Raw genomic sequence first — 23,555 nt, forward strand, 5'->3', positions numbered from 1 at the left:
TCTACATTAAAAAAAAAAAATCTTTTGGCTATGTGACATCCAAATGTTGAAAATGAAGATTGGTTTCATTACAGGTGAATAGAGCAGATATCCTTTTACCTAAAGCTCTGCTATAGTACAAAAGATATCAAATAAATACTGCTTACCTATCACACTGAATGATCCAAACTAGCTTATCTAAAAACAGGACAACACTTATATTGTACATGGAGAGCACACACTTTTTGAATGTTGCTGAACAGGCAGTCTCATTGCCAGTATGTATAGATATCTGGTCAAATATTGTTAATTTTGCATAAAACTAAATATTAATGTTGATTAACATTGTACAAGTAATTTAGTCAAGAATTTTGACACAGGTGCCTTTTAGCTTCTCTCCTTTGGCAGTAAACCACTCTTAGACCTGGTTTTGTATGATTATCAGTTGAAAGGACACAATAGATACAACATAAGAAGAAATCACACAAGGAAAATCTGAAATGCCTTTATGATTATTCTTGGCAGGAAAAACTACACCTGAGGGTGTTATTTCACCACTTAGAGTGTAAGATTTATAACCAAATTACATGAGAAAGCTACTCTACACTCTGCTGTTAGGTGTAAATTAAGTTAAATACAGAATATCAAACAGTGCAATGAACAAAAGATATGATACCACTAAAATTATTTTGAGACACCTTCCTTCTTTGCAGTAAAATATGGTTATCTGTCCTGCAAGTGTTGCTTATTACAATTGTTTTCTTTTATTTCTCACTTTTAATCATCATGCTAAATAGTTTTAATATCTTAATTTCCTGATCTGTTCATCTAGAAACTGTCCAGTACTAGAGGTTCAATTTAACCAAAGAGCAGAGCAGCCTTACCTGAAACAGACGGGATGAGCGAGCTACAGAGAGTGGCAAAGACAACAGGAGTGGAGAGGACCAGGAGGGGAGGAGTTACTGGAAACGTCACTCAAAGTAGGATTAAAATGACACAATGGATTACAATGAGTGGCTACATAATGCACACTGGGAAGTGAAGGAGGAGCTGTGATGGAGGATGAGAGGCATACTGGTCTGAACTGGTCACTATGGTAGTATGGTAGCCTACAGTGGCAAAACACAACTGCATTGGATTAAAAGAAAAGTCATCAACATTTCACATAACACATTAAAAAATTTAGAAAACCCAAAAATGAACACACAAAAATTCGGACAACTAACACAGAACACATAACCTTTTATAAAACACCAAAATAGTAAATACCAAAACAGAAAACATTATAAGTATAACAACTCACATTTCTAAAACATTTTGTAGTATAAAAATGGTTGTCTCTTGATGTGTTGATGAAAAAGAAGGAAACCACCGCTGACACGTCTCACTTGTATATTTTAAAGATTTTATTACAAAAGAGAACAGTGTCAAACATCCAATCTTGAGAGAGTCCCTGGTGCCGATCTGAGTCTCTCTCCCTACTCCCGTTTTGGCAACACTAAAAACTCCACATTCTGAACAATTGATCATTCAAGGAAAAACAGCCTCTGGTCCATAAACTATACCTGACTTTTAACCTTTAACCTAAGAAAAACATGTGTTCGAATGTCACAGGATGTCACAAGATGTTACAGGACAAAGGCAGAACAGACACCACAATTTCCCAAAACATAAATACAAATAATAAAACAGAATAACTGAATTGAAAACATCATAACATTTCCAAAAACATTGTAAGAAATAAAATCATAAAGTAAAACAAACAAACAAACAAACAATTTAGAAAACAGAAACTATTTTTTATATCATACTCCAAACTGTCAACATCCACTGCTGAAAAGTGTTCATATTCTGAAAGTGCAACCACAAAACAGAGAGCTGAACAGTCACAGACAGACAGACAGACACAGAGACTAAACCAAACTGGAAAACAGTAATTTCGTATTATTTTCATCACATATCATTGTATTTGGAAGCTACACAATCTCAAAAGAAAATAACCCAAAACGTTTTTATGTGACTCTTCTGTTTTTCGTTCATTCCTGTTAGAAACAAACACAACATTATATGACTTTGGAGACTTTTACAAATCTTTTTCTCATTTCTGTCTCTCATATCTCATAGTGTGACTCATGCTCGCTGTCACCCATCCAGACTGGATGTTAACCCAACACGTACAACATGAAAGGTGGGATTTGAGCTCGATGTTCTCGTGCCTGTGGAGATGTCATATGAGCGAGACGACCACCTGTGTAGAAGCCCTCACATTACACATTCCTCTCTGCACATTGTTTGAAATCTTTATGGATTATTTTTCCATGATTGCACAACATCAGACAACTTTGTACCAGGAAATCAAATAACCCTCTCCTGTGCTATTTATGAATTCATTGAAAATCAAATCATGTTTACTTTCTTTTGTCTTTAGATTGATGATAGTTTGTTATATTGATACAATACCAGTTTGGACACACCTTTTGACTGGTACTGTGTATTATTTTTTCTGTATATATATTATGTGTTCCTTACAGTGATGAGTAATCTGAATCTCATGGTCATGGTTGGTTGGTTCATGCTGAAATTTCTCAACAAATATCGGACAGATTGCTGTGACATTTCATACAGTCTTTTATGGTCTCAAGACAATTAATCTGAATGACATTTCCTCTTTCACCACTGATAAATAAAAGTTTTCTTTTCTTTGCAACTTTCAATTGTCATACAAATTCATTGAGTTTTGGTGATCCCTGAATTTCCTTCAATACCAAGAAGTTGACATTTGTGGATTTGAGTGAAATGTCTCAACAACTACTGGATGGATTGCAGTGACATTCATATCCATGTATCCATCCGGATGAATTACAATACCTATCTGACCTCCTCCTACCTTTCCTGTAACACCATCATTAAGTGAAATCATTAGGTGTGTGCACTTCGGTTTTTTTTCAATTTTTCTGTATTGTACTTCTCACCTTTAATATGCCTTTTCACTTTGCCTTCACCTACCTAGACCTATTTTACTTTGATTTGTACTTTGGATTAGTTTAGATTTAATACAAAAGGGCCTGAACTGAATTGTACATTTATAGAAATCGTTTTTAATGTTGTTTAATTGATGTAAGTTTTAAATGATCAAATGGTTTGCACATGTTTTTCGTCCCTCTTGACATTTGTGAACCCTAACAATAAAGCATGCCATCCCAGCATGAAAAAGCAGACCATGTGTATGCGTAGGACATAATCTGCATCATGTCTGAGAGAAAAGAAGAGAATACAGTTGAGTGCCATAACTGAGCTGATAGAAGAGGTTAATGAGCTGTGGATGAACAGAGGAAGCGTCCCTCTCACACAGGAGCCTGATGCTCCGCTCGGTCTCCCTCCTCCACACACTGAGGCCTCTGTCATCAGGAACTGGCAGACTTTACTGTACTCTGCTATTGTTCTTCCATCAGAACCTCTCATTAGTGGATGCTCATGAATAAACTCCTATTCGCTCACAGAAATAAACAGGGGTTAACAATGCCTCCATGTATCACATCAGGCATGGCCATACGAGTGTTTTCGTCTCTGGTATTCAGTTCATATCTTTGATGTTATGTCACTCTGCCAGCCAACAAAAAGGCCTGCATGAATACATAATACACAGAGGAAAAGACTGTTCTGCTGAAAGAAATCAACTTTATTTACTCAAGTAATGCATGTAATAATAATATTAACAACTTTATTTATATAGCACTATACATACATACATAGGGTACAAAGTGCTTCACATATAGGATATAGATAGATAGATAGATAGATAGATAGATGGATAGATAGATAGATAGATAGATAGATAGATAGATAGATAGATAGATAGATAGATAGATAGATAGATAGATAGATAGATAGATAGATAGATAGATAGATAGATAGATAGATAGATAGATAGATAGATAGATAGATAGATAGATAGATAGATATATCAGGTCATAAGGCTTCTTACATAATTAGTAACATTTTAAAGTAAATTCTATGTTGTACTGGTAGCCAATGACAGGAAGCAATTTTTAAGGTATTTGTACTTTACTTGAGTAATTCCATTTTAATTCTACTCCTCTACATTTATCTAACAACTATAGTTTATGGCTACTATTAAGACTTAACCAGTTGTTCCCAATCATTTTGGCTTGTGACCCATTACAATAAAATCTGTGATTATATTCAGATGAGTATGAGTTGTGTGCAGTTACACATCTCTTTTCTAACTGATTAATCATCTCATGACCCCTCAGATTTGTCTTGTGACCTTTAGGAAGCATGTAACCCCTATGCTAGACCCCACTGGACTGAACTACTGAACAGTACAACAGTAAAATTGTACTTACATGTTGATGTATTAGTCTTAACAAGACTTAAATATGATGAATTGCCAGTCAAGTGCAATTTTCCTGCTGAATTCTGCATTTACATTGCAGTACATTTAACTGAAAATACTTTAATTTTGAAAGCAGGATTTTTGTTTGTAATGGGGTCTTTTTAGATAGTTTCTTTTTTTTTGTACTTTTAAGTAAAGGATCTGAAGGGATATATGCTTTGATAAGTGTAAATGGTCTGAAATTCTTTAGATGCAGATTAGATTTTAGGGTTGGAACAGAACCCATTTGTCCCAATTAAAGAGTTTTTTTCTAATTCAAACTGAGGGGCCCAGGATAGGTGATGTTGCATGCTGTACAGATTGTAAAGCCCCCTAAGGCAAATTTGTGATATTGGGTTATATGAATAAAAAAATAATTGGTTTGAAAAGATCTACAAATCTTAACCACTGTTCATTAAAGACTGATGAAGAATTAAGGTCACAAGAAAATCTTACAAGGCAAATCAAGCGAAGTGTCCAAAAAGCTATTTAAAAAGTTAAAATACGAATTATAAATCTCAAACACGTTTCAAGTGAAGTCCTAAAACCAATATTCAGGTCTCCTTTGACCGACTCCAAACAGTATTACAGGATGTCAACAATATCTGAGCTATCTGAGTAATGTTATAATCCTGAAACTCTATCCTTAATTGAGGGGAAGATCACAGTAATATCAGGCTTTCAATCAAAGGATCAACACTTCCACCTAGTGGCCCCTTCCAAAGGCCCACATCGGTGAAGAAACCTATAACCATTCAGTGCCCATTGTTACTGCATTTAAAATGGCTTTCTTTAGATTAGAATTAGAGTTGAAATAGAGGGACTGAAATATTTTAAATGGTTCGTAATGGTGCAGTATGCTTTACTCTCAATTAGAGATGTATCAATACTGATATCGGATATCAGTGCAAAACTGACTAAAATAGCTGGATGGTGTATTGTAACAATGGGCCAATCTGGTATTGGATACCATTATTTGAATAAATAACAATTCAATACATTTATATTTATTATTTATTTGTTACATTTTTTTTTACAAAGTTGGAAAAGCAATGTTTAAGTCAAGCCTGATGTCGCCTTACGCATAAAAGAATCATCCCACTCTCTCCCACACAGTGAGGCATACCATACAGACTATTAATTAAACACAGGCATTGGCCGATACCCAAAATCCAGGTAACAGTATCAAGACTGAAAAGGTCGGGTCGGTGAATCTCCACTAGCAACAGGTTCATTTGCAGAAACACAAAGGCATCATCAGTATGTTTTAACAAAGGAGGATGACAGCACGTTTCATCCCCAGTGATTACACACAAACCTCATAACCAACAACAAAAATGATAACACATTACACATAGTTTTGGTATAGTTACATCATACACATGTACAGTAATAATTACTGTTATTATATTGTCCTATGTCTGACATTCTTCACATCATTTATTTCATATTATTACAATTAGTTTCGGATTTGATACCAGGGTCAGAATCACTGATATTAATAACTGATAATAAAAAATGTTTATGTGTAAATTGTCTGAACTAATGAGGTAAATGCTGTGTGAATGCACACATTCATCAGCACAAAAGTGTAAAGAGTTTATATTAGTCCATGTGCTCAGGACACAATCTAATCTGAGATCAATGCATATTTACACTGATCCTATTGATGCTAGTATTTTCTAAACATGCCTTAGTATATGTAGGTTTGATACTTTATGTAACGATTCACCCACAACTACTTCATATAAGCCTTAGTGCACTTTACTGTGCTATGACACACCATTAAGTTGTAATAAAATTTAGTTAAGTACAATGTTTTCATGTCTTTTTATTTCTTAGAAACGAGTGACACTGTGATAAACAGCAAAGTAACAACACTGAAGTGAAAGCAGTGGCAGTTTTTTTTCTTTTTCTTTTTCGGGTGGAGACAGTTTCATCAGTCTTGGTCACATGATAATGAGCACATCAGCACAAAAATTGAGGCACACCACAATTGAGTTGGTTGGTTTGAATGACTATCACATATCATATTTTTGCTGACATTAGCTTGTCTCGTTTATGACAACTATCAACCACATCCCAACTTCCTGCTCACTCAGGAAATAAATCACAAGACTAAAACAGGAAATGTGACGAAGCGGGGACAGTTTAAATCTATAATTACATGCACAGACTTTAACACTGACTGACTTTGAGTGTACACAGACTCGATGCACAAATGTACTGGATGTTTTTGAGATGTGTTTGAAGTATTGTTTTTCCTACTATAACAAGGCAAATGGGGACTCTATTAAAGCCAGTTTACATGTGCGGACCATGAAAACTACAGCTCAGTCCCTGGGCCTCTGCTGGAGTTTTAGATGTCAGTTTGCAGATTTAGCGTCTCTTTTATAGCTCCAGTTGGTTTGAAATTATGCTTCTGTATTTTTCCACACTTCAAATAGAGAAGTAAAGGACTCAGTGTAGATATCATGTTTTAATAAGACATAAAGTGTCAGAGTGGACTAAACAAGACCAAAGGTGAATACACTGTAAACAATAGCAATCAGCTTGTTTAAGTAGTGGGTTGTCAACAGCCTGTTACATTGCAGCCTCGCTCAAGTGTGGAGATACACTGATTTTTTTTATTGGAAAAGTGCCAACAATATAAAAAAAGAAATCCTCTATCTTGTGTCATGACATCCATTCTTTTCTTTTTTTCTTTAACCTCATTTTGGCATATAACATCTTAAGGCATCAGGGAGTCAGTTTACATTTCCCCAGTTTCTCTAAACAAATGTAAGAAATGGTGCATTATGCAGTTTGTAATGAGCACTAAAAGGAGTGCAACTTTGGAAACTACAACTAAAAAGGATTGCACTAAAATCCCAAAATGTATAAAGTGAACCCAGATCAGTAGAAACACCATTAATAACAATTTATGAAGACCAACAATCCAGCTGAGCTCGTACTAAAGAACACAGAGTACTGTATAATACTTCAACAAAAGTATAGGCACAAGCAGTGCTTTTATTAGAGACAAAATGCTGTCAAACCTCCCCTTTTAATTTGTTGCAAATCAAATCAAATCAAATGTGAACATGAAATATTTGGAGGTGCTGTTAAACCCACGATTGAATTAATTACAAGGTATGATGTACACACAGTGAGGGACGGCCCTTTGTTTCCAGTGGTTTCCTCAATCTTGTCAAAGGTCAGAGGCAGAGATTTTGTTTGCAGATCCAAAGCATGTTTCAAAACTAGGCCAGTGATAAAGAGAGGACTTTTCCCCTGTGCCCCTCTCTGTCATTCACAACTTATCATTAAGTGGTTCCTCTTCATATAAAATCCTCCTTAAAAGAAATTATATTGAGAAATAATTCTCAATTAGGACATTTTAAAAACAAGCATATTAAAAGAAATAAAAACCAGCTACTGTTATCATACTCCATTTGACATGACAAACTCCAAAGTTGGAAGTAACAGTGTGGCCAGTGTGTCCATTATAATGAGAACAGTTTGTCTTTGGGTAAAAAGGTCACCCACACATGTGGGAGCTGCAGTAGTTGGCACAAAGCATCCAGGTCACATGTTGACCAGCTAAAATGACGACTGGCCTTCATGTCAACCGATAAACGTGAGGCCAGCCATGACGCTGAAGCCTAGCAGGATGAAGAGTACCTTGAGAAGCTGCTTCCCTGGAGAGTTGAGCTCATGTGGAAGGATCTCCAAAAAGGTAATGTAAACAAATGTGCCTGCAGCGAGCCCCTCCAGGATGGCCTGGATTAGGGCTCCAGCTTCTAGCTTGGCCTCCATCACACCGATACCGATGGCGATACCTAAAGGTGACATTATGGCGAACACTAAGATGTAAGCAATCACCCACAGAGGACGAACTGCGCTCTGGACCAGCTTCACCGACAGGCTGAACACTATGATGCTCTTGTGGACGAGTATAGCAATGCAGATCTCTAAAACCTGGAGAAAAAAAGAAAACAGGTTTTAATGGTTATTTCTATCAACTATATCAGCTTTGCCTTCATAATTTATCTTCAAACAGTCTGTACAAATGTTTATGGCCCTGTATTTAAAGGCTGGGCTGAATTTTAATGTCAATGATTCAGCTTTCATTACTTGTTCAACATCAAATCCAACCAATCCACAACCCCTGATGATAAACTGTCCATCAACATTATAATCTTTGTGTAGATATTCTATGTTAGTTGTTTAGTTGTAAAAAAGTACATTTACTCAAGTACTGTAATTAAGTACAGTTCTGAAGTACTTGCACTTTACTTTTCTTAAACTTTCCCAGTAAAAACAGATTGACACACATTTATTTGGCAGACGATTATGTATTTTATATTCGGAATTAATGTAGACACCTTTGTCAAGATCTGTTTTCACTTTGACAATAAAGGATCTCAATCATCTTTGATTCCACTTACAATAAAACATGACACAATGAACAATGAGTAATTTTACTTTTGATATTTTAAGTACATTTTGCAACTAATACTTTTACTTTTGATTTTGAATGCAAGACTTTACGCTGTGCTATTACTACTTTTACTTAAGTAAAAAGTCTCAGTATTTCCAGTATTTTATCCGCCACTGTCTGATTCTGAAAACAGGGTTGAGCGATATGAGGTTATACATCATGAGATAATATCTAAATAGCAGACATCTATTTCTCTCTGTTTTTTATAAACAGTTTCTCTATATATTTTGTATGTATGAAGCTATGATATATCCTGATGTTGAACAAAAAATAAATATACAGATGATATTACTCATAATTCCCACTTTTAGTAGGTTACTGATTAAAGATAAAAAAGAATCAAAATAACTTCCTTATTTTTGGCAGTTAACAAGAACAGACAAGCTGATGCTGTTGATTGAACACTAACCTGAAAATCTGGTGGGGAATTTATCGTTTGTCATACCTCTCTTTGATTTATGCTCTGCTGCACTTATAACCACACCTAATAATCATAAACAAATCATATCACTGAAGTAAGGTAAGAACTTCAACCAATGCAGGTCAGCAAAAACAAGATTCTTAGCTGGTAGTAAGATACAGTTTAACCATGGAATTTACATAAATAAATAAAGCTTTTATATATATTATCTAAATTAATTTTTTCAACATACTTATGGAAATGTCCATGATAAAACCCAAGCTGTAAACAAACTAAAACAAAGTACATTATATGAAGATGAAAAGTCCCAAGGCAGCACTGATAGTATGTTGTTGTTTAGAGATGGTCTTGTGACTTAAAGATACAGATTTGATTCTCATGACAGCGAGATTCCATTCCTGCTACAGAGTCCTGAAGCCACACACTGAAACCCTCTGGGGAAGTGGTGGTCTAAAGGTTAGAGGAAGCAAGCTTGTGACTGAGGGTCGCAGCTTTAATCCCCCAGACCGGCAGTATAAATCTTGGTGGGGAATGTGAAGAAACAGTCCTTGCCCCTCCCATTACCATTAATGAGCTGCCCTTGAGCAAGGCACTTAACCTCAACAATTCAAGCAGATCAGATTGTGGTTGTACTGGGCTGCTTCAAGATATGAATGTGGAATGTGAACAAGGTGTTACTGGAAAAGAGAGCATCGCTCCCAGAGAAATTCCCCTGAATAGATAAAGGAGAAAAAAATGTATATAGGAAAGAAGATACATTGGGCAGATTTAACACTGAGTACTTTCTCTCTTCTTACCTTTGAGTCAGTGCTCTGTAAGCCTATGGCAAGACCCTCAAAAACAGAGTGGAGCGAGAGAGAGAGGAAGAGCATGAAGGAACGGAAGGGGGAGTGGGCCTGAAAGTCAACATGGACATGATGGCCGCTGCTCTCCAGATCAGGACTCGAAGCCATGCCATGCGCATGACCGTGCCCGTTCCTGTTGTCGTGTATAAGGGGTGCCCTCTCGTCCTGAGTCCCTCCCATTTCCTTACAATTCAGGACCATCCTCTCCAAGATGAGGACCATGAAGAAGCCGGCAGCTATGATGAACTCTGGAACGGGGAAGTCGGTCTGTGTGAGACCAACATATAGAGATTAACTAGTTTGCAGGTTCAGGCTGGTAAAGTCAAGAGAGATTATAACCATATTTCAACACAGTATCTGCATAAAACTCTCAGTCATCCAGAATTGGACATGTTAAAGCTGTTGTTGCTGTTCTATAAAATAAAAATATAGACTTAGTAAACTACAGCAGAGGTAGCCAACATTTTCTGTCTCATATTATCCCAGCACTGTCAGATGTGCACAATTAGCCTGACATCATCTTCCAAATGGGATCTTTTGAATTGATTTTTAAAATTAATGTTTTTAACACAATTCACTCCTGTAGTATCCTCTGGTTAGAAGTCACTGCACCACATTATGCATAACGTACATGGACCTATTTGCATATTTGTGAAGGAAATGTCCATGATAAAAAAACAGCTGTACACAAATAAAATAAAGTTAATTACTGTTGCTGCAGATCTAATATATTTGAGGTTCTTTCCAGACCCCAAGCTTTTCCAGATCTGTCCAGAGCTGCACTTACCTCCAGCCCTCGAGCATCCAGCGCGGTGCTGGCGTCCGACAGATAATCTGGAATGATGTCGAGCAGACATGCTGCCAAGAAAACCCCACCGGCAAAACAGCTGATCAGACTCAAAACGGTGCGATGGGTCTCTGGAAAAGTAAAGATGAAACATGTCTTTTGTTGTAAGATGAATTAACACACATGGGTAGATTTATTACAAACAGGAGGATATGAACTAGAATGTAAAAGAATGGTTTCCGATTTTAGGCTCAGCTATGGAGCGTCTGACTCTGACTTAGTGAATTTCTTTTAAAAAATCGTTCTAACTTGGTAAATAAAACATTAATTGTCCAAAAGGAAGCAATAAGTAAGAGGTGAGGCAATTTCAGACTGATTGATGGGAGATCATGTGACACATCAGCATCATAAAGCACAGGAGTGAAAATGACTCAGCACAGTATCGAAATTGACTCCACTGAAACACACGCAAGGATGCAATAAGAGAGAAATGATACTTTCACTTCCATCTAATAAAGGACAGACAAAGTCCACCACCCTGACACCCTTCATTTGGCTGTGCTGTACATACATTAACATGTGACCATGTTCTAGGAAGGCTTTAGGCTTCATCCATATCAGGTGACTCCAGCCCAGAGTTGAGAGGAGGGTTTATTAATGGTAGTAAAGGACCGTACACATCCCCCCATGTAGCTTAACATAAGTAATAATTAGGCTATAATGGTGCAAGAAGAAGTAATACTTATGTGTGGATGTTTTATGACAATACAGCAGTAAAGCATGTATGTCTTGAATGGTATTTGTTATTATGATCAATGATTGTAGCTTATCCACCTCATTATTAATCAGTGTATTATCTCTTTGTAATCTCACCAGCTGTTAACACATCGTTGATGGTTTTCTAAAGTCACAGTTGATAAAATCAATAGCAGATAAGTACTTCTACAACTCCTGTCTACAGCTAAAAATTATTCACTTAAAACAGGCGACTAATGTCAGAAAGCCCCTGTTCTGCTCATCATTGATGGGGCTTTAGCACCAAACTACATTGAAAGTTTTGGCAATTTAGCCTTTTACCTGTTTGTCTGTAAACAGTAACTGACTGTAGAGCAAGAATAAAAACTGCAAATGAAGCTTTGACTTTCCTACTTTAATTCGGCATTGGTGTAATAAAACTACAAGTGATTCAATATAAACAATCTTTACTTTTAATTGACATGTTTCAACCTGATTTCTGAGATTTTTAGGTTACGTCCATGTGTGACATTGATAAATGCTGATATATACGCACACTTGCTGATTAAGGTTTATTTTACCTACCTGACCCATTTGTTTGGCTGAACCATTTGACTCGAGCAGGGATGAATCCAAAAAGAAGAGTTAGGAACAATAACCCGACCAGAGCGCCTATTTTCACCTGCAGCAGGTAATCCATGTTGAACTGTAAGGTGTCAGTTTAAGAAAAAGCTTCACCACCAAACTCTACTATCATCAGATGAGGTTTTAAGAAAGCCGAAGCTCGCTCGACGACAAGTTTCCCCTCCTATACTGTAAGCAGCAGCGACCATCATGTTGTTATTTGGAAAGTAGACCAGGCACCCAGACTACGGAGGCTGAGAAGGGTACAAAAACAAGTTTCTAGAAAATTGCAAAACATGAGAAATGGCGCCTCCTGTTGACTCTTTTACATTACAACACTTTTAAGTAGCAAAACCTCCTATCTGCAGGATTTTCTGATTGGCAGATTTCACTTTGGATGATGAGAACAGGGAAGGATATATTCATATTCAGTCTGTCTGCAAGATAAGTACATTTTTCAGATAGGAAAATCGGTTGAGTTTAGAAACTCGGTTGTCATATCTCTTTTACAAGGGAGACCTGGCCAAGACAGCAGCAAACACAGTTAAAAACAAATACAAATCGGACAACAAATAAATAGTCAAATAAAAAACACTTATATAACACACTTGCATACAGAGAGCCTGGACTCCAGAGCCTTCACAAGATCCTTAAAAACAGTCAAGGGTACCAGGTTTTGAAGACAAAGTTCAACTTGAAGATTGTTCCAACCAACTGGTGCCGAAAACCTAAATGCCTTCTTTCCTAATTCTGTTCTTACTTTGGGAACAACCAGTTTCAAAATGTCACTTAATCCTATATAACAATTTGTCTAGACCACTGACTGTATATTAATTTCATTAAATGCAGTCTATAGTCTGGTCTGCTGTGCTACCAAATTTTACTTTATAATATTACACTACGACAGTTTTATGTGCAGAATTTCATATAGCAGGGGTCAGCAATTAGGCTCAACTATGGGCCAGTTTTTATTAGGATTTCCATGGGGGACATTAACCAGTGCAGTGTTAGTGCAGCCTATGTTTGTTTTTTCTTTTAATTTATTTAGAATTAAACTTGGACTTTTTAAGAATAAAATAATTGGGTTAAGATTGTATCTGAGGGGGAAGAAATGGTATCAATACCCCATTTATGTCTGGCTGCAAACCAACAAATCTCAGGATCACATAAGCCAAAGTTTTAAAACTGTGTTAGAATTTCTCATAGGTTTATTAGACTTAATTTCATCACCATGCACTGTTCAGATAGTAGACTAAGGTGAAACTATAGGCTAATTTTAATGCCACTCCTCATTTGAGAGCAGTATTATATGTCAATAATTTGGATTTTCAGAAGCCTTGGAGTTTATTCTGCTATCTACAACAGATTTGTGAAAAATTGTGTTAAGTTTTTAATGTAAATTATGAAAGTTAAAACTTTCATCAGGAGGACAAATCATTTTTTATAGGGCTAGATTTGGCCCGCATGTATTCAGCCAAGAGCCCACATCCATTTCTGTCTGATCTGTCATGTATAAACATTTTATTAATACATTTTCCAGAAAATCTGTGATGTTGTGATATATGCTGATACTAAACTTAAATTAACACACTGAAGATGATATTACTCATATTTCCCACGTTTAGTAGTTTACCAATTAATTAAGATAATTAGAAAAAAATTAAAATAACTTCTACTTACCGAGAAGTTAATGATCTGAAGACTTCTTTAACTACTCTAGCAATATGCTACATTATTTTCTGTATTTCATTGATTATACTTATTAGAAGATAGTACTGGTTGCTCTTTGTGAGGGTTTTGGGGGTTTTTTTGTGTGCAAATTCAGCCAAGATTTTGAAGCCACATGCACACATCACAGTTTTTTTTATGATTTGTCAGGCACAATCTTTGAAACTATAGGCTATTTTGCAAAACTCTACACACTAACCACAAAACCTCACACCAAACCAGCAAAACATTATAAATCTCTTGCAAAAGCAAACTATTCTTGCAAAACTCTTCAAACTCTTTAAACATTTGTTTTTGCACCAATACAGTACACACAAACCATCATTTGAATAAACACACAAAGCATCAACTACACACTCATAGCATAAATGAAAAAACACTTGTGGCTTTTGCTTTTCCTCGGTGCAGGGAAGCAGTTTGTCACACATGGAGTAAACACACATACACACAGGAATCCAAATGTGTATGGATGTGTATTGTGAACATAAACTATCAATACAAATATGAAGAAAATGTTATTTATATTTTTCTCAAAATGTTCAAACACTCCTCAAACAATAAAAAGAGCAGTAGAAGAAAATAAAAACATTTGTCCTAGAAAAAAAGAACAGAAAAAAATGGGGCTAAATCTCATCTTCTTTGTGGGTCTGACTATAAGACTTCATCCACATCACAGCACAGTGCTCAAGCTCTGATATGTCAGTGATATTCAAAAGGTGTTTTCACATGTGTCAGTGTGGAAAGGCAACTGGCAAAAACAGTGTAGCATGTAGACACCAATATTTACAGTTTATCTATAACTGTGTTATTAAATTGCAAACTGAGTGAAAATGGATTCAAATATACTGCTTGAAGAATCATTGTTAGTGTTAAAGCCAGGGGTGTCAAACTCATTTTAGTTCAAGGGCCACGTACAGCCTAATTTGATCTCAAGTAGGCCAGACCAGTAAAACAATTTCACAATAACCTATAAAATAATTCTACATTAATTTGAAATCTATATATTTATAAACACAGGTCTCAGCTAACAAACCATGTAAAGGAACAGGTTTTTCATTAAAACACTTTTTGTTAAAATTGACATTTATATACTTCATAACTTGATTGCTGTCAACTCCGTCTGACATATTAAAAAGTATGTTATTTTAATTTGATAAAGTCCACAAGAGTGTTAAGTCTTTAACTATCTAATAATGGTGTTCCATAGCATAATACTGCTATAGCATAGAGTTATGTTATAAAATGCAATTATATACATATTTGTTGTCATTTTACACTATTTTGGATAATCCCATTTCAAAATAACTTCATTTTGTATATTCATTTTTAATTTTAAGCATATAAAATTAGTGTTCCTATGCAAATAAGACATAACTCCATGTAGGTCAATATATTTACTGTGAAAATGAGTGCACTTTCAACAATATGACGTCTCATGGTTGTTTTTTAGATTATTTTGCACAAAAGCTGCTGATTGATGTTCAATATATGAATGGTCAGAGTGGGAAAAATTGAAATTACCTTATTATCTAGTCGGCCGAATTGGACCTCTTGGCTGGCCAGTTCTGGCTGGCGTGCCATATGTTTGACACCCCTGGCATTCAGAAAAAAAAACTATAATTAATCTTTTAATTACATGATCATAGGCAATCACAGCTACATTTTCTTTCCTGCTGCCCTGTGACTTTTTTTTAATAATATAGCCTATAACCAGCAGATGGCATCCTGTCTCCAAATTTCAAATGTTATTCACACGAGTTGATGATGTAATTTTCCTGCGCCGGATATATTGCTCTCCAGCAACCCCAAATGCTGATGTGTTACAAGAAATTGAACAGCAGCGACTCTCATTTTTCTTGTTTTTGATGCAGTGAAATAATATCGGAGTGCAGAGGCAGCGGGTCAGAGGTCCATGTCAAAGAAGAGGAAAGAGGAAGAAAGCAGCACCTGGTCTGAGAGCGAATGGCGGTGAGAGACTCAAATAAGCAGGATCTGACAACCTCTCAGCTGCTCACTCATTCATTTCTACACTCACCTTCATATTTACTGAACACACCGACTCAAATGCACCGAGAACAAACACTATAACACATTATATATAAAGAATATTTAACAAACCTGAATCATAGTTGTAATCAATTAAAATGTGCCATGTGACAGAAGCCATCAGTCAGGTGCCCTTATGATCAGTGAAAGAGGTTTTTCCTTGCTGTAATCATTCCTCCTGTTCATACTGGCTGGTAAAATATCCCATTTAAATGTGCTTTCAATGTAAGTGAAAGATCTACAGTGTGTCCATGCAGTCATTTTGTGCAAACATTGTGTTTAAAAGTTGATCTGAAGCTTATTTAAGGCTTCAGCAGTCAGAGTTAGAATATCAAGTGGATATCTGCCACATTTACAGACTCTTTAGCATTAAAGTCACTCTTTGTGTTTCCTTGTTGAGCTTCAGTGGAAGTATAGTAATAAAAAGAGGCACTTTAGCACTAAAGACTAATGTTGAAAGGCATCTACTTGATTTGACTAATTTTGACAGCTGAAGCGTCACATTAGCTTCAAATAAACTTTTTAATAAATGTTATGCACAAAAGGAGGCTTTTGGATTTTGCCCCCTCCCCCCATCATTTACATTGTAACTGCGTTATGAAGGGATCTTCTAATGGTCAGTATGAACAAGAGGAATGATTACAGCAAAAAAATGACCCCAGTCATGTCCATGTAGATACGTTGATAGACATGATGATGTTGATAATTACGTCATTGTACGACAAGTCAAGACGCAATAATTGTGACAGGCCTACACCTGACTGTGGTTTCAAGACAGACTTGAAACATTGTGAGCCTGTGTGTGTGTGTGTGTGTGTGTGTGTGTGTGTGTGTGTGTGTGTGTGTGTGTGTGTGTGTGTGTGTGTGTGTGTGTGTGTGTGTGTGTGTGTGTGTGTGTGTGTGTGTGTGTGTGTGATATGTCTTGTCCACAACAGTCAACAATCAAAAGATTTCTGTTTACTGTTGTCATGATATGCTTTGTTATGAAATTTTATTGCCAGCAGAGAAGAGCCAAAGTTCAAAGGTACATTATTTGCTGTGCTAGTATTTGTGTGATTCATAATATCATGTAAAATACTGAATCATCGTCTAGGCTGTATTACTATTCTAAGATATGAGGGAGAATAAAATTCATAAATCAAGTGAGGTCAACATCTCAAATATTGAATAAAGAAGAAAAATCTGAATCTGAAGTTGAAACTGAATGAAGCAGATATTACGTAAGTTCTTCGTGAATGCCAACACACTTCTTGTGGAATTTGGCTCATTGTGTCAAAACTACACAAGAGCCAAATAAGACTCAACACTTGGAGATAAACATCTTACCTCTATGTCAAAATGAAACTCGACCATCAAAACATAACAATCCTTTTTCAAAATAACAATATGCAAAAAAATTAAACACATAAGCACCATTTAAATTACTCCTTTAAAACAGCATCAAAACACTGATGACATTTATGAAAACACTGCCGTCTTTAGTACTTCGAATACCTTTTTTAAATTTTCTCATACAAGCTTTTGTGAAAGATTGTTCAGTACTCACATTTCAATGAACACAAAAATAGAAAAGCTTCAGAAAAAAAAACAGCTTATTCTTTGCCATTGCAACTACAACAAAAAACACAAAGAACAGTAAAATTACAGTACAGTAATCAATACAACATGTTTCTGTAAACTCACAGAAATAGAAATAATTACAGTACACTTACAATGCAATGGTAAACAAAAAATAGCATTGTAAGGGACTGTAAGGGATCCTGTGGATGATTTATGGATCCCGCCTTCTGTTAGGGTCTGGCCACATCACCTCATCGCATCACAAGCAATGTCATACTTAGTTAGGGGAAAATATTGCCTTGTGTGCCATATCTAACCCTGGGCTGACCCCACCTCTGTGTCTCCACATGCCTCTTCGATTGCTTGCAGAAGACCCGGGGAGGCATGTGGTTGGCGTTCATACACTTTCCAACGCCAAGTCATGAAGAATTCCTCAATCAGATTGAGAAATGGGGAGCCATCCCAGATGACAACAAACGTGGGCTGCTTTGGTCCATCCTGTTAATTACATTATGAAAGAAATGTGATTACGTGTGCAGTATTGTAGCGACCTAGGGTGGCATGATGATGAAGAACTCCCAGCAGACTAATGGCGCCACACATGGTGATATTTCCCCCGTGCTGCCCGGAGACATTCACAACGGCTCTTTGTCCTTTAACATTTCAGCCTCGACGCCTGGTTTTAGCTAGATTAAATCCAGCTTCATTAATGAAAATGAACTCATGAGGCTGTGCAGCTGCCTCAAAGTCCAGGACTCTGTGTAACAGAGTAACTCTATGGTGTAACTCATAACACAGGACTACAATGTCTTATTTTTCACACAAGCATGGGAGTAGGGGATGGGTGGATTGGATTAGACACATTCAGTCAAAAACTACAAGGCAGAGACCCCCCACCTCCTAACCCGAGAATGGGGGTACCTGTATAGGTCACATACTGCTATGTCTGAATGTATTTATGCAGTACTAACAGGATGCGATCTACTGCCATTACTGTATAACATAGTGCAGTGATACTTACTTGCACATAATCATAGCAAAGGTCTTTGACTCTAACACTGTTCCTCCCAAATGCGGCCCTGTACAGCTGCTTCATCGTAAGTTGGTGTTGACGTATGATGCAGCAGGGTGTTGATATACTGACACAGTTGATATTATGGAATTTTGTGTGATCGGCAATGATTTTCTCTCGTACACTAAACCATTAAAACCAATACAATATGGCCAGTTCCTGTTCATGGGTGATTTGAAGTTGTCTTAAACCCTCAGCAGGTGATCTGGCAGTTCTGCAGAAAATGTAATAACATGATGTCATTGGTTAGGTTGTTTTTTATGTACCGTACTATCATACTGTACACAGTAACATCAGAACTGTATTAGCACTATACCTACTTTACATACATCCTGTGATGCACTTGGACACGTCACCAGTGATAGTACCTGGGGTCATTGGGGATTTCGGGTCTTTCAACTTGAGACCCCCTCACCAAGGCGACCCGACTGGGAGTGATCAGTTCCCAGCCTGTGTCAGAGAAGTTTTAGAAAACGGCTTGTCCCTTGTGATCCACAGCCACCTGGAGGCCTTTTTTCACCGCCTTGGTGGCTTTATTGATGGCTTTCTAATATTGTAGGTTAACATTGTATTTTACTGTAATGCAGAATGTTGATGTGTGTTGTGTAACTATTACATAGGTACAGTCCGGTGTAGAAAGTTGAAGATGTATCTGTTCTCCAGTCCAAATGTCCATATTATGGATGATACTGTATGGCGACACAGGTTGGTCTCGAGTCTCTGCCCAGCCTCCCTCAGTGTCAAGTTATGATTTATGACATGGTTCACCATAGTGGCCATAATGTTGTAGGAAATATGTTTCCGTCTACTGCCTGGTCCCCTTCTTTGTTCTTGTATTCGTATTCCTCCTACTCCTCTTTCTCTTCCTCTCTCTCTTCCTCTTCCTTTCAATTTCACTGCCTCCTAAGGTTGCTTTGCAAAGTTCTCACGAAAGAGTTGAGCTTACCTGAGGTCTGTTTGTTGTGCAAAAGCTCAGACTGATTGGTTGTTTAGTTAGTGCACAAACATTTTTATGCGTGTGTGTGTGTGTGTGAGTGTTGACAATTTCAAATATGTTTTTCATTTTGAATAGAATTTTTTCCCAATGATTGCAAGAGATTTCATTCTTGAAGAATGTTTTAAAATGTAAGATTCAGTGTGTAGTGTTTTGTGTGTGTTGCAGAATTGCCAACAAACAGCATGCCTGAAAACCTGCACTAAGACTCAAGATGCGTACCTGATTGCTAAAATCACTTTCTCTCATTTTCCTCCTTGCAGCCCAAAGGGAAGGTTGGCACAAAGGGAAAGAAGCAGATCTATGAGGAGAACGAGGGGACTCTAAAGTTCTACACACGAGTCATCCTCGGAGCTAATGTAAGAACCTCGACCCTAACTTTGTGTTGTGTCAGTCAAAAAAAAAAGTGTAAATGTCAGTGGCCTGGACACTGCAGTCCTTGATTGAATGATGTGGAATTTATGGTTATCCTTCCCATTAGATTGACGCTTGTACATGAACTTGTGTAACTTCAGTCCAGCATGACATACATTTTTAAAAATTAACTTGTTTTATTTCACTGTATGACAAAAGCCGAACTTCAAACTTTTTTCAAATACACTGCTCTTCTTCCACAGGCAATATATGCTGCTGTAAATCTTTTGATGTTCTACAGTTCATCCACATTTTGGACATGGGTGAGTGTATTTAAACAAACTACAACATCACTAAAAATCTCAAAATTTGTCGACAAAATAATCACAAATTTGTTTCGTTTTCTTTCTTTCCTCCTCCTGTAGCTGTTTCTCATGTTTGCACTAGCAGTGTACATCGGGAGTTACCGCTCCATGTCTGCTATGGCAAAGCCAGTGTTTGCTGACGATGGAAGTCTCCTCGATGGAGGAATAGACTTAAACATGGAGCAGGGAATGGCGGAGTAAGTAACCAAAGGAAAGAATATAATTCATGCTCAAAAAGTGTCAAAAACAGAATATCAGGATGCTTCTGAATGCTGAACATGTGAGGTGAAGAGTGCACTCTACATGTGGATTGTGTGAGAAAGAGAAATATGTTTTCAGGCTACATACAGCAGATACTTCATAAAAATGATTTTAAGTGTAAAGTAGATTAAATGCAGATGTTAACACCAGGTGTAGAATACACAGAAGGCCAAGTGGAACTCACTTTTACAGTTTTACAGGTGTTTGATTGCTAAAATATGTATAAAATGTGTCCTCTGTTCAACTTGAAATTAAGCTTTTGAGTAGTAGCAAGAGGTTTATTGTATTGTTTTAGCCCTGGGTTTTGTAGCAGGCAGAGAGTATGCACAAAGTCTGCCCTGGTGGAACAGGTTGGGGCTGTTTACTGGGGGAAAAAATCACTGAATTTATGTTTTTAATTTAGAGGGGCCAATATTTAAGTCCCCCTGGACTCAAAACTGTGAGGTTTGAGATTCACTGTGCAGGATGATTTATGTGCAGTTTGACACTAGACGACTGTTTTGATATTCATCTATTGAATGGGGAAAGTTTCTTTGTGCTCACCTTGAATTTCAGTGTGATACATGTACCTATGAGCATGATTTGTGACATCACAATTAGTTAGGGTTAACACAGTGTGGTGACCACTCTTGAAGTGCCCCCTTCCTCCCACTTTACACCTCAAAAAAATTTAATTTACTATGGTTATAAAGACTATACATTTATATTAACTTATCGCTGAAGTACAAGCTCAACACACTTAGTACAGAAAAATATGAAATGCAATTTGCAATTTTGAAAAACCTGACGTCATAGATGGACATAAGACTACAAATGCCAGACTAGTCCTTACACTGATGCTCCAGTCTGATTGTAATTCATATCTCAGTGTGGCACGTCATGTCAAATATTATTATCTCCATCATAAACGACCTATTTGAGGGCTATGTGCAAAACCATTACAGAGTATGTCTAAAAAAAACTACTACACACACGTATAACCAATAAGAAGAGCCCAATGATGACTGTTGCTATCAACCATTTCAAGAACTGAATGATCACAGAGTGCCAGGTGAGGTGATGTGAACGTATAAGGAAGAAAACATTGACACAATGTATTGCAATGGTTAGGCTATAAGGAATGATGGTTGTTTTGTCGTTCTGTTTTTTCCAGAAACGTAAATTAAAGGAATGAAAACAGAATAGTGATTTGATTTTTATGTTATTTAAAAATCCACAAATGAAAAGGCTGCTTCACCTTTGTAAAACAGAAAATACAATAATTAACTAATGTGTGAACCATAGCTCTCAGGAATGTGAAGGTTTACTAGTTCGTCATAGGAGGGTGAATTAGTACAAACATATTTTCTGTCAGCAATAAATTGTAGTATTGTTAGTATTGAAATAAACTGAGTGTCTCTCCGACGTACAGCAGCGGCTCACTTTTCAACTGCGTTCTTATCCTTATTAATAAGAAAACATGATAAATACAATTCAAAGCAGATTATTTGACATGCCTTAAAACATGCTTGAAGGAGATCTTTAACAATGTCCGCTCAATATAAACCTATGTAAATAAACAACACCCACATAGTATTTAGTTGTGTTTGTCTGATTAAAGAAGCCCTGACTTCCTTGTGATGCCCCATCATTAAAACTAAATCTACACTGATGCAGAGGAGCACAAAGGTTTTTCTTCATTTAAATGGAAACGCTTCGTTTTTTTTTCCGTCTCTTTTTTGTTTCAGGCACCTGAAGGACGTTATCCTGCTTACAGCCATAGTACAAGTGCTCAGCGCAATCTCGTCTTATTTCTGGTATCTTTGGCTGCTGGTAAGAGCTCCTGTAGAATATATTTACCCCGATGAGTCCGGTTACATAGCTGTTATCTAACAATCAGTAGTTTCAACAGTTGTGTCTCATTGTTACTTTTAATGTTTCTGCCTGATTCCTCTTCTTCATTTTTAATAATTAAATAATCTTGTCTTGTGTGTGACCCAGGCCCCGGCCCGTGCCATGCACCTGCTGTGGGTGAACATCCTGGGCCCCTGGTTTACAGCAGAAAGCCCCTCAGCACCAGAGGAGGTGAACGAGAAGAAGCAGAGAAGACAAGAGCGCAGACAGATGAGGAGATTCTGATGCTGCAGAGCAGACGGAGCAGTATTTTTGTACACAGAATCTAATATACAGATAGCATGGAACTCATAAGTTATTCAGGAAGAAATTTTGTTATTAAGTTAAACTCAACCCAAATCTGATAATGTGGAATCTTGTTTTCCATGTTTGTTTTCTTTCTGTTTTCTCCTGTAATCCAATTTTCTCCCCAAATTATGAAATGAAATGTTCCCTATTTAGATAATGTCACGGTCCAAATGTCATTTGTCCTCATGCAGAGATATTAGAGTTTTGGTATTGCACAATGCCGTCACACTGCCCCCTGCAGATTTCCATCAATTCCCCCCCTCACAGCAGCCCCCCAATACACTGATGAAATGATGCCAGAGGCTCTTCTGTCATGGCATGTTTGTATTTTTATTTTGTTGTTTTTGACAAATGTAACAGAATTAATCAGCAATCCATCATTACAGAGCAGAGAGATTTTGTTTGTGAGCTATTAAAGCCTTATAAAAAAAAATCAACTGGATAGAATTCAAGTTTTAATAAGAAAATGGGAACATTTTTGTAATAAAAACTTCCTCCAATGTGTGGAGTCGATCACGTGTTTCAAGAAAAGTTTGTTTTTTCAAATTTGTCAGAAAGGCTTGTTATTGCTGTTATGAAAAGTTATATCTCACTGCTCTCCGTTCCATAAAAAGCTATTGTATACACTTTTCACCAGGAGGCTAAATCTTGCTTATAGTGCCTTAAAGTCCCTCTGCAGTCACAGTTTTGTTACATCATTTCAATGTTTGAGCTTCACTGTGCA

The 23,555-nt window shown here is 36.9% G+C and overlaps 2 protein-coding genes across 3 annotated transcripts; one reads left to right on the forward strand and one right to left on the reverse strand.

Annotated features, from left to right (window-relative positions):
• Positions 1-5,394: 5,394 nt before the first annotated feature.
• Positions 5,395-12,483, reverse strand: slc39a1 (solute carrier family 39 member 1). The gene is made up of 4 exons (XM_062424765.1): positions 12,232-12,483; positions 10,912-11,042; positions 10,077-10,391; positions 5,395-8,335 (listed from the first exon to the last, which is right to left on the reverse strand). The coding sequence occupies exons 1-4, from the start codon at positions 12,344-12,346 to the stop codon at positions 7,982-7,984; spliced, it is 915 nt and encodes a 304-aa protein (XP_062280749.1). The 5' UTR covers positions 12,347-12,483; the 3' UTR covers positions 5,395-7,981.
• A 3,317-nt stretch (positions 12,484-15,800) lies between these two features.
• tmem208 (transmembrane protein 208) lies at positions 15,801-23,344 on the forward strand. Of its 2 annotated transcripts, none has more exons than XM_062424776.1 (6): positions 15,801-15,963; positions 19,933-20,029; positions 20,288-20,347; positions 20,450-20,586; positions 22,378-22,462; positions 22,631-23,344. In XM_062424776.1, the coding sequence occupies exons 1-6, from the start codon at positions 15,911-15,913 to the stop codon at positions 22,766-22,768; spliced, it is 570 nt and encodes a 189-aa protein (XP_062280760.1). In that variant the 5' UTR covers positions 15,801-15,910; the 3' UTR covers positions 22,769-23,344. The 2 variants fall into 2 exon arrangements, with proteins under 2 accessions (XP_062280760.1, XP_062280767.1); XM_062424783.1 differs by having other exon boundaries at positions 15,827-15,966; positions 19,934-20,029.
• Positions 23,345-23,555: the final 211 nt, after the last annotated feature.

This window comes from Scomber scombrus, chromosome 1, assembly GCF_963691925.1.
Source record: "Scomber scombrus chromosome 1, fScoSco1.1, whole genome shotgun sequence".
NCBI lineage: Eukaryota > Metazoa > Chordata > Actinopteri > Scombriformes > Scombridae > Scomber > Scomber scombrus.

Excerpts from the sequence above, each read along its gene's own strand:
- slc39a1 (XM_062424765.1), bottom strand. The coding sequence starts at position 12,346 with ATGGATTACCTGCTGCAGGTGAAAATAGGCGCTCTGGTCGGGTTATTG. Across the intron at positions 10,392-10,911 it reads TGGATGCTCGAGGGCTGGAG|ACCGACTTCCCCGTTCCAGA; the intron begins GTAAGTGCAGCT and ends GGTCTCACACAG. Across the intron at positions 8,336-10,076 it reads TACAGAGCACTGACTCAAAG|GTTTTAGAGATCTGCATTGC; the intron begins GTAAGAAGAGAG and ends TTTTTTCTCCAG.
- tmem208 (XM_062424776.1), top strand. The coding sequence starts at position 15,911 with ATGTCAAAGAAGAGGAAAGAGGAAGAAAGCAGCACCTGGTCTGAGAGC. Across the intron at positions 15,964-19,932 it reads ACCTGGTCTGAGAGCGAATG|GCCCAAAGGGAAGGTTGGCA; the intron begins GCGGTGAGAGAC and ends TTCCTCCTTGCA. Across the intron at positions 20,030-20,287 it reads GAGTCATCCTCGGAGCTAAT|GCAATATATGCTGCTGTAAA; the intron begins GTAAGAACCTCG and ends CTTCTTCCACAG.